The sequence below is a fragment of the Serinus canaria genome, chromosome 4 (assembly GCF_022539315.1).
Source record: "Serinus canaria isolate serCan28SL12 chromosome 4, serCan2020, whole genome shotgun sequence".
Taxonomy (NCBI): Eukaryota; Metazoa; Chordata; class Aves; order Passeriformes; family Fringillidae; genus Serinus; species Serinus canaria.
The window spans coordinates 39,914,282-39,930,677 of NC_066317.1; the positions used below are offsets into that span (position 1 = coordinate 39,914,282).

Sequence of the window (16,396 nt, forward strand, 5' to 3'; positions counted from 1 at the left end):
GAGGTGTACAGGCAACTCATAATAATGTCCTACTTAATACTTTAAGTACTTGCAGGTACTGATAGTATTGCTAAATAGTTTCTATTGATATTGAAATAATAGGAATTGAATGAGTCCTTGAACTTGTACATTATATTATTGTCAGGTATTTTTCAGCACTTTGCAGGAGCTGTTTTTGGACAAGATGATTTGTGGTGGAGGAGAACAGCAAAAAGGCATGATGACCCAATTGTACTTCAGTGAGAATATCTGTTTTAAAGGGGATTTTCACTTCTCAAGTACCAGTGGACTTGTTCATTGCAAAGATAGCCTGGGTTAGAACATATGTAACCCTTTAAAATTCGAGTTTGCTTCCAAAACTCCTTTTACCTTGTGTGGTTGTAGAGGGAGATGGCTTTGACTCATGTGAAGAACCATGTTAACCAAGTTAGTGGGAAGGGGAAGGAAAACTTTTCCCACATTTGTGTGAGTTGTTTCTCTGCCAAAAAACCTGGCAGAGATGGGGTTTTCTTTTCAGCATAATGTTTTGACTCTGATTCAAAGCAAAAGCTCCAAGTAACAGAGAGTTGGGTTATCAACTTCATTTAAATAATGCGAAAAACAGTGATTAGTTTATTAGATTTAAATACTGCATTATTAATTCAGATTAAGTGAATGATACTCTGTAAAGAGAAGGATCTACCTAGTCTGTCTGCAGCACTAACAGAAGGATAGTAAATGTTTTTTTTTCCCAGTGAAAAGGGTACATGGATTTTAATGTCCTATCTTTAGTTTCCTACAATTAACAGTTGTCAATTACTTTTAGTATTTCTTTAAAACTCATCTCCTGACATATTTGGTCACTATTGTTTACTTCAGTTTAATAGCTCTCAATTTTGAGTGAGTAAACTAACGCTCTCCCTTTCTGGCCCTAAAGCCAAATCACACTACATGTGATCATGTTTTATCTTCCTAAAGGCTCATTCCATCCTTGAATGTGTATTTTAAATTTGCCATTAGTGGAGGGGGCATGGGTAAAGCTTTTTTTTTATTGGATCAGGTTGTCTTTGAAATATCTGGATCCTGGAACATAGTACTGCTTTTTATCCAAGCCGTAGGAGGATGTGTAGTGAAATGGAAATGGTCCCAATCTTTCAAATGTGATGGCAGCTTAACTGAGGTTGAGTTATTTGTCATAGTAGCCAGCTCTGCCCTTTGTGAAGAACATAAGGGAAGCAGAGAGAAAGGACACAGAGTTTTATTTTCCTTCACTGTTGGACTTTTGCCATGAGATGAAGCTTGTGAAGGTAAGCTTTAAGGAGCCCCAGCAGCTGTGGAAAGTGGAAGGTTTGCCATCTGTGGGCATAAATTTCAAGTGGGGATGCAAAAGAGTTCTTGAGGTAGTAAGTAGTTTGGAGGAACTGTGAGGGAGAGGAGAAGCTTCCTAACTCCTTCAAATTTTGATCTATATGCCTTTCGTACGACTTAAAAAGCATTTATGGGTTTTTTCTAAATCTAAAGCCAAGCATGTTCTATGGTCTGTCTCATTCTCTGACTGCACAGGGGATTTTTAGAGCTCTCATATTGCAGGATTTTTGTAAAAACAACAGCAGTCACTGGTTGCGGCACTTTTGTCACACTTTAGACTGCTTTGGGCTTGCAAGCAGATATTCTGATCTACTGCCAGTCTTTTAATTGATGGTTTTTTTCTGGATTGAAAGGAGAAGATATGTTTAATGCATTTATAACAGAACTCAGAGTGTTGTGTATTTATTCTTAGTTCTGTCTCATTTATAGACAGGTCAACAATGATCCTTTGATAATATGGTTGTATTTACTACTAGGAAAGTCTTGAAATCAAAATAATGAAAATATATTATAGCAATTTCTACCAATTCCATGAATATTTAAAAATGTTAGGGAAACGTTGCATGAATTGCAAGAGTTCTGCTATAGTTCAGCAGGGGCCTGTGGTTTGGACATTTCTGGTGCATTTTATTTTTAGGGATCTGTGGAACATCTGTTATAATTTGGGATTTGTAAGCCTTTTCAGAATTGGAACTTTGTTAGGACTGCATATGTTGATTATCTGCAGGTGTGACTTTGGAGTGATAACTTTATTACAGGAGACTGACCTCAGGAAATTGAATGTTTTTCAGACTCTGTCACTCACTTCTTTGTTCCTTAACTCCTTAGCAGTGAACAGACTTAGTTTTCCACATATTTTTCATCATCATGTATGTTTAGAGATTTCTTTTATTCATCATGTATATTTAGAGATTTCTCATCTTGTCATGCAGTCCTTTCTGATTCCTTTCATTAGATCCTTTGTTGTCAGGTCTGCATTTTATTGTGCTTGACATTTAATTTTCTCAACTTTGTGTTAGATTGACATCTCTTATTTTGCTGTGAATGGGCCGTTTTTACCTTTGTAGGGACTGCTTCTCACAGGAACAGTGTTTTATGATTGAAAACATAACAAGAGTGTTAGCTCATTTCTCCTGATAACCAAGCTCTGCTGAGTCAGTAAGGATGGGTGGTGGGCTCCTAGAGATCTTACTGTCCAAGTCTCTTGCAGGGAAATCCTAAGGGTGGCTATAAAACCTCTGTAATAAGATCAAGAGTGAAGACATCCTGCATTCAAGGTATGCTTTGACATTGAAAATAGTATAGGCATGTATCAGAAGCATTTTGAAAATAAAATCGCATATAAAGCTCTCTTGTATTGCCAAGTCTTGGTTTCTTGCTCTCTGCAAAGGAGAGCAGCAGAATTTACCCAAGGAAAGAGCCAGTTACATAGAACACTGTATCCTTTCCCAAGCTGTTACTTCAAGTGGCTAAAAAGGTAAATCATGTAGTCATGAGGGGAACAGATTTGTGTTGTGTCTATGGGAAGCTTTTGTAACCAGTCATTCTATACCATTTTTCCACCTATTGAATATGGACAGTGAAACAGAACAAGTTAATGGTAATAAAATGAATGATGATGGTTCATGTGGCATGTTTTGTGGTGCTCTTGAAAACACAGAACACCCTATAAAATGTGTGTATGGTGAAAAGTCATGTGCAGGGAGGGTATAGCAATAGACCTCGCAGGAGTTTCTAAACTGAGACTCTGCAGCTCAAGCATGATTTTGTGCTGGCTTTTCTGGCTTGCCAGTTATTTAGTTTTCATGCCATATGGCTCTTTTGGCCTTGAAGTATAGACCATAGGTTCTTGTCATCTCTTTTTACAGAGGAGGAGAGTGTGGAAATGTTCAGTAAACTGGGGCTATGCCTGTACCTTGAGAATTCATTTAAGGCTTTATTTTGATGGCAATATTAAAAATTCCAGCACAGGATAATGCTGTATTTCTTGCTGAGCAGAAATACAGTGATTTGAATGCTAACTTACTAATTATTTCTTGGCTGAACTGATGGAATTGAAGTAGTATCTGAGAAATGTTTCATTTTCATATTCTTACCTGTCTGGTATTCTGTGAAATCTCAAGTGAAGAAAGTTCTGTCCTGATTATAAAGTTTTTACACTGCTGCAGTTTTACCAGTTTTAAACGTGGTACAGCTAAGATTGAAGATCCCCATCTGATAAAGAGAGTTTACATATTCCAGGAGCTACTATATTAGTAGAAATAATGAGATGATATCATGAAATTATTGCTGAAATAATTATGCTTAAGATAATAGGATTACCATGCTTTAATTTTGTTGACTTTTAAATTGGTAGTTATGTTATCTGTTAATGCTGACTGTGACACATACATACTTGCCTTGTAATCTTAAACAGACTATTAGTATAAACTAAAAATATCAACTCTTGTGAACATAAATTTGTTTTTGCATCATTAGTTGAAATACTGTTTGGATAAGAGCATCTATGTGAAGCAATATGTGGATAAGAACACATATATCCACATCTTTTAGATATGAATTTATGAAGAGTTCAGTGAAGTATTGTTTGAGGCTGTGACTCTTTGTTATAAAGGTCCAGTCTGATGTTAATGTATGTTTTAAAAAGATAAGAGGAAAGTTAGTAGGGCAACAGTGGGAGGAACAAGTAACTATGAGTAACTGGTTGGTTTGTGTATGAATTAGATGCAGTCTTTCCCTTTTAGATCAGTAATTAAACTGTCTCATGCACAATGCCCATTTATATTGTGGCATCTGTCATGATCTCTGTTCTAGTTTTGTTGTAATTGAGTTAATGTAATAGGAATAATTGTAATTTTTTTCTCTGCTTCTGGCCTTAATTCCATGGCAGAGTAAGGCTGCACGTGGTGTGCCTGTAGCAGGTGCCTGGCTTTCTGCTGCTGTGTTTTAAAAATGGATTTGATAGCAAGTGTTGCAAATGAATTTCTTGATAGTGGAAGGTACTCCCGTGTTCTCTGTGCTTTGCCACTTATTGAGTGTTGTTGCTGAAATAATTTCTTAATTCTTGATTGTTTAACATTTATTCTTGTCTTCAGAGCTAATTTAAAATTACTTATATAATTTAAACCAATAAATGACTTTTACTTAATTTTTATATCTGTAGGAGATTGAACCTGAAATTTTGTCCTAGGTTCAATGTCAGGCTTTTTTGTTTCTTGACCCATTCAGACTGTTGTTTTCTTCATCTTAAATAGATTTCAAAAGTATCAAACAATGAGTGTTGTTCAGAAGTTTACAGGAAATGCACACATCCTTTTTTTCAGCCTGTAAGCAAAGTCAAAACTGAGGAAAACTTGAAGTGTTCCAGGAAACAGGCCTCTCTGTTTGTTAACAACCTCATTTTTAGCATGTACGTTCAAAATGTTCTCCACCCCTACCCCTTCAAGTCCTTTTGTTAAGTTTTATTTATGTTTCAGTCTGGTTTCTGTCATTACTTACCAATGAAATCTACAGGAACCCAATTGTCTTGACACTGGTTTAAAAAAGATAAATTATTGAGGGCTATGATAGTGCAAGTCAGGACTTAGAGGAACATGCCAATTTTAATCTGCATAAAAGAGCATCTAAACCAGAGCTTTGACTGTGTTAAATCCATCTACAAATGTTTTTGGCTCAGCCACGGTTATGCCAACTATTTCATGAAGCCTAGCACGATTTTTCTTTAAATGAATGACATGAAAAAAAATGTGAAAACATTCAAATCTAAGCTTTCTAGCTAAACTGTTTTCTACATATGCCCTCCATCTGACTTGAGTCAGGGGTGGGAAGAAAGTCCTTCAGTGAAATAGGCTGTATTTTTCATTCTCTCAGCTGTTAGAACTGAGCTTGGACTGTGAATTTTCTGAAATCCTTCTGTTATGACAGATGTTGGTTATCAGCATTACCCGGTTGTTACTATTGTTTTTAAGGTGTTTGCTGCCATATGTCATCTAACTTGGGAGTGCCTGCTTATGTAATTAATTCATCACTTTTATTGTCAGAGAAACAGTACTTTTTGAAAGCAAACCTAAACTAACAAGGCTAAAGTCTTGATTCTACTAAATGCAAGTTCATAAAATGGGAAGAAAAAATGAGTTTGAGCAGTTGTTTTAGACAAGGCACCTTTAGATCTGAAAAATTATTAATAATGAAATTAAATTAACAGCTCTCTGAAGGGTCATCAAGGATCATGAATAGTTCAGGTGGGAAGGAATATCTGGGGGACATCTAATTCACTCTCTTGCTCAGAGTGAGGAAGGTTGAGAGATGGAGACTCCACAGCCTGTCAGTGCCCCTATTCTGATACTTGAGCAGCCTCATGATTAAAATAGTTTTGTCTTGTGATGGAAATTTCCTGTGTTGCAATGTTCCCTAATGTCCCGTGCATCTGCAAGAAGACTCTGGCTCCCTTTTCTCTGTATCCTGTCATTCAGTAGTTGGAGACAGCAGTAAGGTCTCCCTGAAGTTTGTTTCTTAAATCTGAAGTAATCCAACCCAACCAGAACCACAGGTTAATAGTGGAACAAGCTACTTACTTTCTTGCAACTCTAGCAACTATAGATCCCCTCTGAAGGTTGCTTTCTTTCTTTCTTTCTTTTTTTTTTTAACTTGTGTTTAAGCTAGATTTGAAAGGAATAATTTGGTGAGCAGTACATTTGAGCACTTACTGATGCTTTAGACCATAAAAATGCTTCTTGCAGTGTTTGTGATGGAACTGTTTTCCTAAGTTAGCTTGAGGTCACTGACCTCCATGCAAGTAGGACTCAGTTCAGCAGAAGGATGAGCCTTGTAGGATACCCAAGCTGGGTGTTAGGGAAGTGGAGTCTGTTGAGCATGGATCATGAGTCAGGATTGTTGGCTCATGTTTAGGAGTTCTTTCTTCACAGAAAGACCTGAGTGAGTTTGTTTAATTGGGTTTTCCGTTCCCCTAAGGTACTTAGGGTATTTCATGTCTCTGTGATTCTTGTCTTTTTAATTTTTTAAATAAAGCAGCTTCCTGCTGCAAATAAAGCAGAAAAATCATGAAATAATTTTGTGACTGGCATTAACACAGCTTTGTGTTGAGGAAGTGTGATAACATTAGCAGCCAGAGATGATGTGTTGGAGCCTTACAAATAGTGTTAGGTGACCTCACAAAGAGAAAAAATACTTTTTCCTACTGTTTAGCTGGGTATGGCTGTAGCTTTTACCAGTGTTAGGTCAAAAAAGGGCTTGGAAATCTATAGTGGTTCAATAAATACTCTGTTCTTACACCTCATTAACTATAGTCTGAATAGTGAGGGGGGACTGCAGATGGAGGCAAAAGGTGCTGAAGTCTTGCTGCTCCTGCCATTGGTAGTGTTGTGAAGGAGGAAAGAAATCAGCTGAAAGACCACAATCATGGTTTCAGAATAGTGACTGGAAGAACTCTAGGGAGTGTTGCTGCATTCATCCAAAAGGTGGAACAAAGCAGCTGTGGGCAGGGGGGCACTCAAGGCATTCAAAGTACCTTTCAAAGTCACTTTGCTGTGTGGTAGGTGTGAGCAAGCCTGAAAAGTTTTATTTTGCTGTTAAAAGCAGTGCACAGACTCCTTTATCTAGGTTCTGTTAGATGAACTTTGTTAGACTCTACATGCATGTATCTGCAGTAGACAAAAAACATTAAATCAAAATACAGAGTATGAGCATGCAAATTGGCTGAAATAACTGTACATTACCTATAAGAACATTAAACAGTGTTTTTGCTTCACGTTCATGCTGCTTTCTTACTCTCTGTGTGGTGAATGTTGAAGGGGTGGGGGATGTTTCTGAAGTGCGTTCCCCTTAGGAAGGAGAGTGACCTCCAAGCTGATTGACAGTGGGAACAGTTTCTATTTCTGTTTTGAATTATACTCCTTTCTATATAAATGCATCATGAGTCACTGCTCTTTGTCTAAATCCTGAAAAATGATTCTCCATCCACCCACCTGTTTGGACACTGTAGGAGTGAATACTCCAATAAAGACAAATATTTATATAAGACAGCAGCTTAAGATCCAGGGGCCAGAAATATCTTTGAAGAAAGAAGCCCAAAAGAATGTGAACCAAAATTACAGTAGGAGATCTAAAGGCTTCTCTTTTGTTTTAAAAGTAGCTTACAAGGCTAAATGAAGACCATTGTCACATTAGGCTATAAAAATGTTCTATTTGCTGTGAAAATACTGAATAAAAGAGTTCCAGTTGTTTTGTTACATGCATGTCCTGTCCTTAGTGCACTGTCTTGCAAATGAATGCAGCTCCTTTCTACCAAAAAAACTTCATTTAAGATAATTTTGCAAGTACAATGTGTGATACACAAGTATTAATATGTGCTTAATGAACAATGTATAATAACCTCATAAACAATGGACACTCCTCTGTTTTACTAGATGAGGTGACAATATTTGTATAAAGACCAAATGATAGAGTACTATTGCCTTGAATTCCAGTTTCATTGCTTCTGTAACTTTTAGTTTATTTCTTCCTCTTACGATGTATGTTCTGTTTTAATTTCAGAGTAATTGGTCTGGAAGCTCTCATGATTCAATCCAATCAAGGAGAGTGGTTATTTCTCACAATATGGATAAAGCACTGAAAGAAGGTGAGTCTTAGGTGCATTACAGTCTGAATATCTCTAGTCCTTTCAGCAAACCATAACTGCACAATATTTCAGGACTTTAGAATATGACCCTGGTTTCTTCCATGATATAAAATGTAATGGCAAGGTCTTAGTCTTAAGAAATCCACTGTACTAAGTAATGTGATGTTGCCTTTGCCATTCAACTGATATCCTGTCATTGTAGTGGCTGTTTTTTTTTTTTTGGCTGAAATACAGTCCTAAATACTTATGCACAAAGCAACGGGGTAACAGTTAAAATATGCTTGACTGGGTTTTCCTGAACTGAGAAATCCTGTAGACTCTTGCATACAGTCTTTCCATGTAGTGCAATTCTTGCCATTAAAACTCAATCTAAAATCAACATTTTTATTTCTGGGTGATAGAGAATATCAGCCTTTTGTAAATATTTTATCTAATTTTGAATACTTTTTCCTTTAAGATTTCTTTGCAGTATTTTTTCCTGTATTTTTCACAATTGAGAGTATCTTTGAAAATTATCATTGCTTTAAATGGGTTCGTTGTCTTATGACAACTTGTTATGTTTTTAAAGTTATTTTTATAAATAGCTATTAGCAAGGTATGTAGCAAAATGATAAAATTAGACCACTACCTACCTATGTCATTGAGATGGATGCATGAGGCCATCCCTACTCAGTAAGGCTGAAAGAAAGTTACTAATACTTCGTAAATGATTCATTTTTCAAAATTTTTAAGTATCTTATGCTGTGACAGCTCATGCCTTTCTGCTGGTTTTTTTTTCAGAGTAGTTTTTACCCTCCATTCTCACTCTGAATTTTGGAAAGCAAACTTCTCAGATTTTGTTTTATTTCTTCCAGGCCTAAGTGATAAAGCCAACTTCTCTGTTTTGCAGTTTGACAAAGATGAGACTGTACTTTTTGCTCTACCATACAAAGTGTTTTTGGTTTGAAAGGTGACTGAGTCATCTTCAGTCTCAGATACTGAATGCAATCATTTTGAAATACTGAATACAATCCCAAAAGCAATAGTTTATTTTTATCAGCACAAAATGATCAGTCTCTATGAAAATAGACAGGACTTCTTGCCTGTGACAGTTCTGAAATTTGTAGTTGTCTTGATGTGAATGGTGGGGTTTTTTGTTGTTTTTTTTTCCCCGCAAGTTTGTGGTTAAATAAAACTTTATTGCAAGTAATATAAAAAATACCATCTGTATTTGTGTTTCCAATCTTGCAGTGATTAGGATTAAAGCATTTATAAATCCCAGGAATTCTGGACAACTTTTTACTGTCTAGGTATAATGTGCCACTCAACAAGATGCTTTAGAAAGCCTTACTCATTTAGCTAGGAGCCCCTTAACAGATTTTACTTCTTTTTACATTACCTTTGAGATGCATGGATGATGTCATCTGATTTCAGAAATGCTGTTGCATTTCTGAAAGCCCTTAGGTTAATTCTTATTTCTTCAGCTGTGTTTCATTGTTGTAATTAAGTTGGCCTGGGCTTTACTCTTAGTTGCTAACTACCTTGCCCTGCTCCAGAACTGCCTGTTGTCTGTTGGTCATGCCATGCTTTTGCTGGTGTTATAGCCAGGCTGTGTGGTCTTTTCTCTCTGAGTTTAGTGTGGTTCACCTAAGGGTCTGTGTCACTTCAAGCTGCCACTTCCTTTACTGCATTTTTCCTGATGTTCCCATCATAGTCTGGTAATGTAGTTGGAAAGATCCTTGGTCATATCCTTGGTTTAACTGAAGGAGCCACCCATGTTTCTGTTCCAACCATCAGTCTTATTTCAATAACTAGTAGTAGATGTTTAGATAGTTTTCCTGTGATGGTCACTGGCTGATAATAGTTGCTTGTGTCTTATACAGCTTCTTGTCTTGCTGTAATAAAATTGTTGGGAATCATCCTTTTACAGTGTGCCTCACACTAAACACCACCAAGAAGGAACTCTGTATGTGTTGGTTTACAGCTCCATCCTAAATGCCTTTGTTATTTTCCATTAAGAGCAGAGCAGTGTAACAGGTTGGTGCTTTAGAGTGCTGCTTCATTATGAAAAATCGGATACTTGCCTTAGGTGTAGATACAAGGTGGGAAAGCTGTGAATTGGCCCTGCCACAGAGTGTTGTGGTTTATGAAATCTAAATGTTCAAAATCAGAACAAGTGTAAGGTTACAAAGAGATTTTCCTTGTTGAGTATGGCAGAAAGAAAAGGCCTTTAGTTATCAGCCCCAAGTCTCCTTTTTAGCTGGTAGTACTTGAATAGCTTACATTGAAATATAGGGTATTTTCAGTGCTTTTTATGATTTCTGTTGAGAAATTGGATTTTTGTTTGACCTTTGTTTACCTTAAAAAAAGAGAAGATAAGCCACTTCTACAAATACCCTTTGGTGCTTACCTGCTGCTTGTCTGGATTCCATCCACACAGTGGTGTGCTAAGATGTCTCCTGAGAGAGGCTGTGCTCAGTCTCTCTCATGCTGCTGTGCACAGTGTGTACTGCTTGGGTTGAGGCTGCAGCTGCCAGGAGATTGATCTGCTGGGGGGTAGCTGTCCTCCCAGGAACTGAATTTCATTTTCTGTTTTTATTGCTCCAAGTCCTGAGGTCTTTTTGTTGTTTTTCACAGTCAGTCTTTGTCCCTACAGTTTTAGCAGTGCCAAGAAGAATGGTCTTCATATCACTTAGCTGCTTCACTGGGTCATTTTTAAGTAAGTAAAACAGTACAGGCCATAGCTCAAATCCTGGCAGAGCTATACTGGTGAAATTGTTCTGCTGTGAAAATTCACCTCCTTCTTAGATCTTAAAATATTTCCTTCTGGAGAGACATCTCTTCTTTTGGAGTGGGTTGTCTTCCTTCAGCCTTCCCTTGAGGTGACCTTTTTGGAAATATTTTGGGTACTTTATTAGATTCTTTCTATGGATTAGATCTTGCCTCTCTGTGTTGATCCCTTAGGATCTAACTCTGTTGGGGATGTAAGGTTGTATTTCCCTTTACAGAAGGATTAGGAGAAACTATGTCTCATTTCCCAACTCAATATGTGCATATTAATATTTAGAAAAAGAATTGGTGCTGCTCTCTATATGAAAAGCTGGTGAGGTTTTAAAATTTATTTTTAAATTTTTCTTTTTCTCTGCTGAAATTGGGTTTTTTTAAAAAAAGAATTCCTGCTGCTCTCTATTTGAAAAGCTGGTGGGTTTTTAAAATTTATTTATTTTAAATTTTAAATTTTTTTTTATTTTTTCCAAAAACAGCTTTCCAAACAATTTTTTTTTTTGGTCCACAATATCAGCAAACCAACTTGAATTTATGTTCTGTCTGCTATTGGGATTCAAACACCTGAAGCTAAGAACTCTTGGCCAAGGGTGCATGTGGAAAATATTTGGACATAAATTTGTCTGATTTTACTACATTTCCTACATTTTTTCTCCATTGTTTGTATATTTTTATGATTTTTTTCTGCATAAAAAGCCAGTAAAGACACAAATGCCAGGAAAATGTTAATAAAAATGGACCAAAGATTGGGAAATTGGGAGACTGTCAGGGATTCCTTTTGCCCAGGGCCAGTCCATCCATGCACAATGATAGCATCTAGCCTACTAAACCTGTCAGTTTCATAGAACTTGAATATATAAGTAAACCAAGAAATGCTAGTGGTTTTTCAAACACAAACTTTGGAAGAGCACTGAAATCTTTAAATCACTATTGCTAGTTCACAGTCACTCAAATGTTGGCATTTAGACATCATTTTGTCAGCCTTTTACACCATGGTCTAAGTAAAGATTTAGGGTCCATGAGAAACTTCAGTAAGGCTAATAAGCATTAAACCTCATCCTCTTGTATAGCTAAAACATAATGAAATTTAAAATACAATAATGGAAAAATAGCTTTCATCTCTTTCAATTTAAATATTAATATCTTGGAAATTATAAAACTGAATATTCAGAGTATTTATTAGTAATTTTGTTAGTAATTGTAAACCCACCTTTAATGTAGGGGTTTTAAATTTTCTTTCAGGTTTTTGTTGTCATTGTTTTTTGTTTGGGGTTTTTTTTTTTTGTCTGAATTGGCTTTTGGCAGGGAAAAAAGGTAGTGGCTGTAAGAAGTAAATAAGCATTTAGCATTTGCTTCTCTAGAACAGTACTTTGACAGGTACTTGGCTGTGGTATATTGTCTGTCATTTTTTTCTATTTCTTTTTTATTGAAAATATTTTTCTAAAAGTATAGCTTATTATGACCCCATCACGCATGCTAGATCTAGTGTTGTAGTAGCACAGAATTCTGGTAATCATTCTTGGCTTTTTGAAGGTGGTTTCTTCCTGCAGGATCCTAACACAATTCACATTACCTTTGTATTTCTCTTTTATGGGTTGTAATGCTTGTTGCTCTAGAATAACTCAAGGCAGTGTTGTAGCTATACATTTTTTCATATGTTCACACAGTCACAGGAGAGTTTTGGATTTAACTATAAATTAATGCAGTGGTTGTGACTTCTCCAGGGTTTTCAGGAAAGGACTGTTACTTCTTGTTAAAACTTGGAAGTCTGTCTGCATTTGCATAGAATATTTATGCTGTTTTTTAATATTGCTTTGAGATAAAGAGTAGGCATTTAATCCTTGTTATTCAGATTTTTGTTATTTTTAATAAAGTTGTATAATGAATCTTAGCAATATAAACTGTCTAGTATGAAGCTCTGCAAATTGCAGATTTGAAACCAGTCTGACCTGCAGACCCTGGTGGTGCCACTGAACCTCTCAATGAATGAATGAATGTGGAAAAAGGGATAGCAGTTACTGTAGGGCATGTGGAGGAGTGAGGGAAGGGTCTAGGGGGGTGTCCTCACTGAACCTCCATACAAGCTTCTGGCTCTCTACTCCCAACACTCTTCTAGTTTACAGTGTTTGAAAAGAGTAGTTGAACAGACTCAACTTCAGTTTCTCATGGGAATGGTATTTAATCACATTGTAATAACTTGGAACTTGGATCTTCTGCACTAATTTAGGAAACTAATTTAGAAATTTCTACAGTTTTGCACCAGACTCATTGTGGTCACTGCATTTGATCAGGAGAAATTTGTTTTATGATTGTAGTGGGTGACTTAGTGGTAGTAAGGTTCTGTCCTGAATATGTTCTGCTTCTTTTTTTGTTCCTTCCTTGTCTTCTGACTGTTGTTTTCACTGTTTTAGAGAACAGGTAGTATAAAAGTAATGAGAAGAGATCCATGAGCAGATTTCTTCTCTGAAGGGAGCAAACTGCTCTCTATAAATTTGTTACATTTGTTTTCTGTGTTGCTTTAGGGTGCTGAGAAGGCACCAGCTGCATCAATGGGCATGAAACTAAAGCAGCAGCTGCACCCCAAGGCCAGGATGACACAAGGCAGTGTCTTACCCAGTCTTAAACTGGCTGCTGTTAGTGTCTGTGGCTGGTGGTGTCCTTTTAAAATTTTATTTGTTTAAAAGCTGTCTCACTGCTCACTTGGACATACATGCAAGGCTCTAAAGAACCCTGAATTTTATAGAGAGCAGCACTGTTGTGATGCAGGAAGGGCAACAAGGTTAAGAAGTGACAAGGAAACTACAGAAGACATGTAAAGTAAGAGAGCTGTAAAACACAGGTGCAGGAAAATAGGGTTTAAAGCAGTGTAATCCTTTTAAAGTCTTGAAAGTACGTAACTGGCAGAGTTAAACACAAATGAAATATTTAAAAATTGCATGGATAATTTTTGATGATGATTCATGATCTTTTGTCTCTAGCTTGATATTGCCAGTAGATTTTGTGGCTCTTTTGTATTGAATGTGACAGAATTCATGAGTGGCTAAAAGGAACAAAAAGAATGTATTATTTAGTGTGTTGGAAACGGAGCTGTTTTGGAGTGGAGTTGCTTAAAAAGTAATACATTATTTTATTTTATTGAATTATAATATAATTTCCATTTTATTATATATAATTGATTATGTTATAGTTTATTAAAAATTTAAGAAATTCAGGGTCATTAGGAATAGATTTTTCTCTGAAAGACAGTATGTCTGTAAGGGATCGGTATGCAAGCTCTGCTCTTGTGCTCTTGCTTTGTAGAGCTCTGTTGAATAGACTTCTGTAGGAGCCACCACTCCATACCATGGCTTGTCCTCTTGGGCAAAAGATGTTGAAGAAAGAGCTACTTTGCACCCTTGCAAAGGATAGAGAGGGTGTCTGAAAGAAAATCTGGAGAGTCACTACCTGCCAGTGATGCTGATTAAAAAATACCACAATGCAGTGTGCTGCAAGCACACTTGAGAAATTATTGGTCTCTTATGGAAAAGATGAAAAGGAAGAATCTGTGCTGTGGTCAGCTTTCCGCAGCATTTCAGACCTTGCAACAGAAGAGAGTAACTAAGCTATAACAAAAAAAGTGGCTGCAGAAGGACATGGGACAGCTGTGGAAAAATAGATTCTTAAAGTGTATTTTGTTGGAAGACTTGAGATAAGTAATAGAACTTCAGATTTTAAAATGCTATTTCCTCTGTTCTGTGGTGTCTTGACAAATTATTCCTCTGCTTGCTTATCAGAAGACCACTATTTTTATAACTGTTTTTATCACTCTGTAGTATTTGTGGGTAAGAGTTTTCAGTGAAATATTTAATCTATTTTAGAAAAGTATTTTGGAAGTTCCTATCCTGCTGTTTAGCTGTGCTTACTACTTTCTGACCTGGATTAGGAAAAAAAAAAATCAAACCTGTTATATATTTGTTTACACAACTGTGGAATTTTTTCTGAATTATTAATTAAAAAGTCTTGAAATGACTTAGCAAAAGGCTTTTAACTATATATTTCAGCATACTCATTGAAGTGATTCAGTTTCCTTATAAACTTGAGGAAGCTAGGTTGTGAAGCATTTGACTCAAAACTGTAATCAGTTTTAGCTGTTTCTCTGGAAATGTTTTCATAAAGGTTATGTTGGTTGAGGTTTGCTGGTTTTGCTTGAGAAGGCAGGTGAAAATATTTAAGCTGTTGCCTATTAATGTGCTGTTAGTTCACTGTTGCCAGTTCCAGGGAGATTTTATTAATTTACATAATTTACCAAACAAACAGCTTCTATCAAAGTGGAAGGTAAGAAATTATAGAGTCTTATGATTACTTTGCACTGTGGGCTTACACTGACAAATTAGATGGACTTTTGATATGAAAGTTTGAATCCAGCTTGTTTAGTAAAGAAATTGCTTAAATTACCAGGCACATGACTTTATTCTCCTTTTTGTTATCTGGTTGATGCAAATTGACTCTTACAACCCCAGCTTTTCCCCCATCTTGTTGCAACTGCTTAATAGTTCATGTGTTATCCCTGAACACCTCCTGCTCTCTTAGACTTCCAGGGATATTTGCTGGGGTGAAACATCAGTAAAACTGGTGACACACAAATGCCAAAAAGCAAAGTCAGAGTGGTAGAAGACAGTGTTGCCATGGGATTTGCAATTGCAGTGGTATTGGTTATTGCCTGTCGGTATGGTTTGGAATGCTTCGTCATTTTTAAGTTCATGTGGTCTCACTAATCCACTTGTTCTCTCTTAGCTTTTCTGATCCTATAATGTACTTTCTGTGGTGGTGTTCTGTGTTGTATATATCTTTGGAAACCTAAATATTACCACCCCCCATTTTTAGCCATGACTTTGGAGTGGAGACTATTCAGTTCTTATATAAAGAGAGCTGGCTTCAGTCTGCAAGATTTTAGGCAGAGCCAGATTATATGATACTTCATATAACCAAAGCCACTGCTGAGAGACAGGTATTAGTCTGAGGTTTGTGTGTAGCTGGTAACCTGATTGTCTGAGCAAATCCACTTTAAGGCTTTGCTTTGCAAAGTGACCTGCAGTAACCTGTTAGGTGCAGATTGCTGTAACCTCGCCAGCCTTTCTTCAGTGAGAAGTAGATGTGAAGCCTGTTATCCAGCCAGTTTTTGAAAAGGGTCGAGGGTTAAATTTTTCCTATCTTGGTATGCCTTGTCCTTTTGCAGCTTTTGCTATTTATTGTTTTGTTTCTCCTTTCAGTGTTTGACTACAGCTATAGAGATTACATCCTGTCCTGGTATGGGCAACTGAGCAGAGATGAGGGGCAGCTGTACCAGCTGCTCTCTGAAGACTTTTGGGAGATTGCCAAGCAGCTGCGACAGAGGCTGAGTCACATTGATGTAGTTAAAGTTGTCTGCAACGATGTAGTGAAAGCTTTACTCTCACACTTCTGTGACCTTAAAGGAGCCAATGCCAGGTAAAAACAAAACTGCAGTTCTTTGGAATTTTCTGCTTCTCTCTTCACTTACAGATGTGCTAAATCAAAGTGATGAAGACTGTGTTTAAAACTGATAAAATAGTTCAAGCTTATTACCAGTTTGAGAGATCAAGCAGGCTTCAGGATGTCTGTAAGGAAACACTTGAACTCCTTTTTCTAAGA

At 36.7% G+C, this 16,396-nt stretch overlaps 1 protein-coding gene across 1 annotated transcript in view; it reads left to right on the top strand.

Annotated features, from left to right (window-relative positions):
* The window catches only part of SNX25 (sorting nexin 25), an 81,289-nt gene that overhangs the window by 4,172 nt on the left and 60,721 nt on the right, over positions 1–16,396 (top strand). The window contains exons 2-3 of the mRNA XM_050973807.1: positions 7,900–7,984; positions 15,997–16,213. Coding sequence (XP_050829764.1) covers positions 7,900–7,984; positions 15,997–16,213 — 302 coding nt within the window. The remainder of the gene's footprint in view (positions 1–7,899; positions 7,985–15,996; positions 16,214–16,396) is intronic.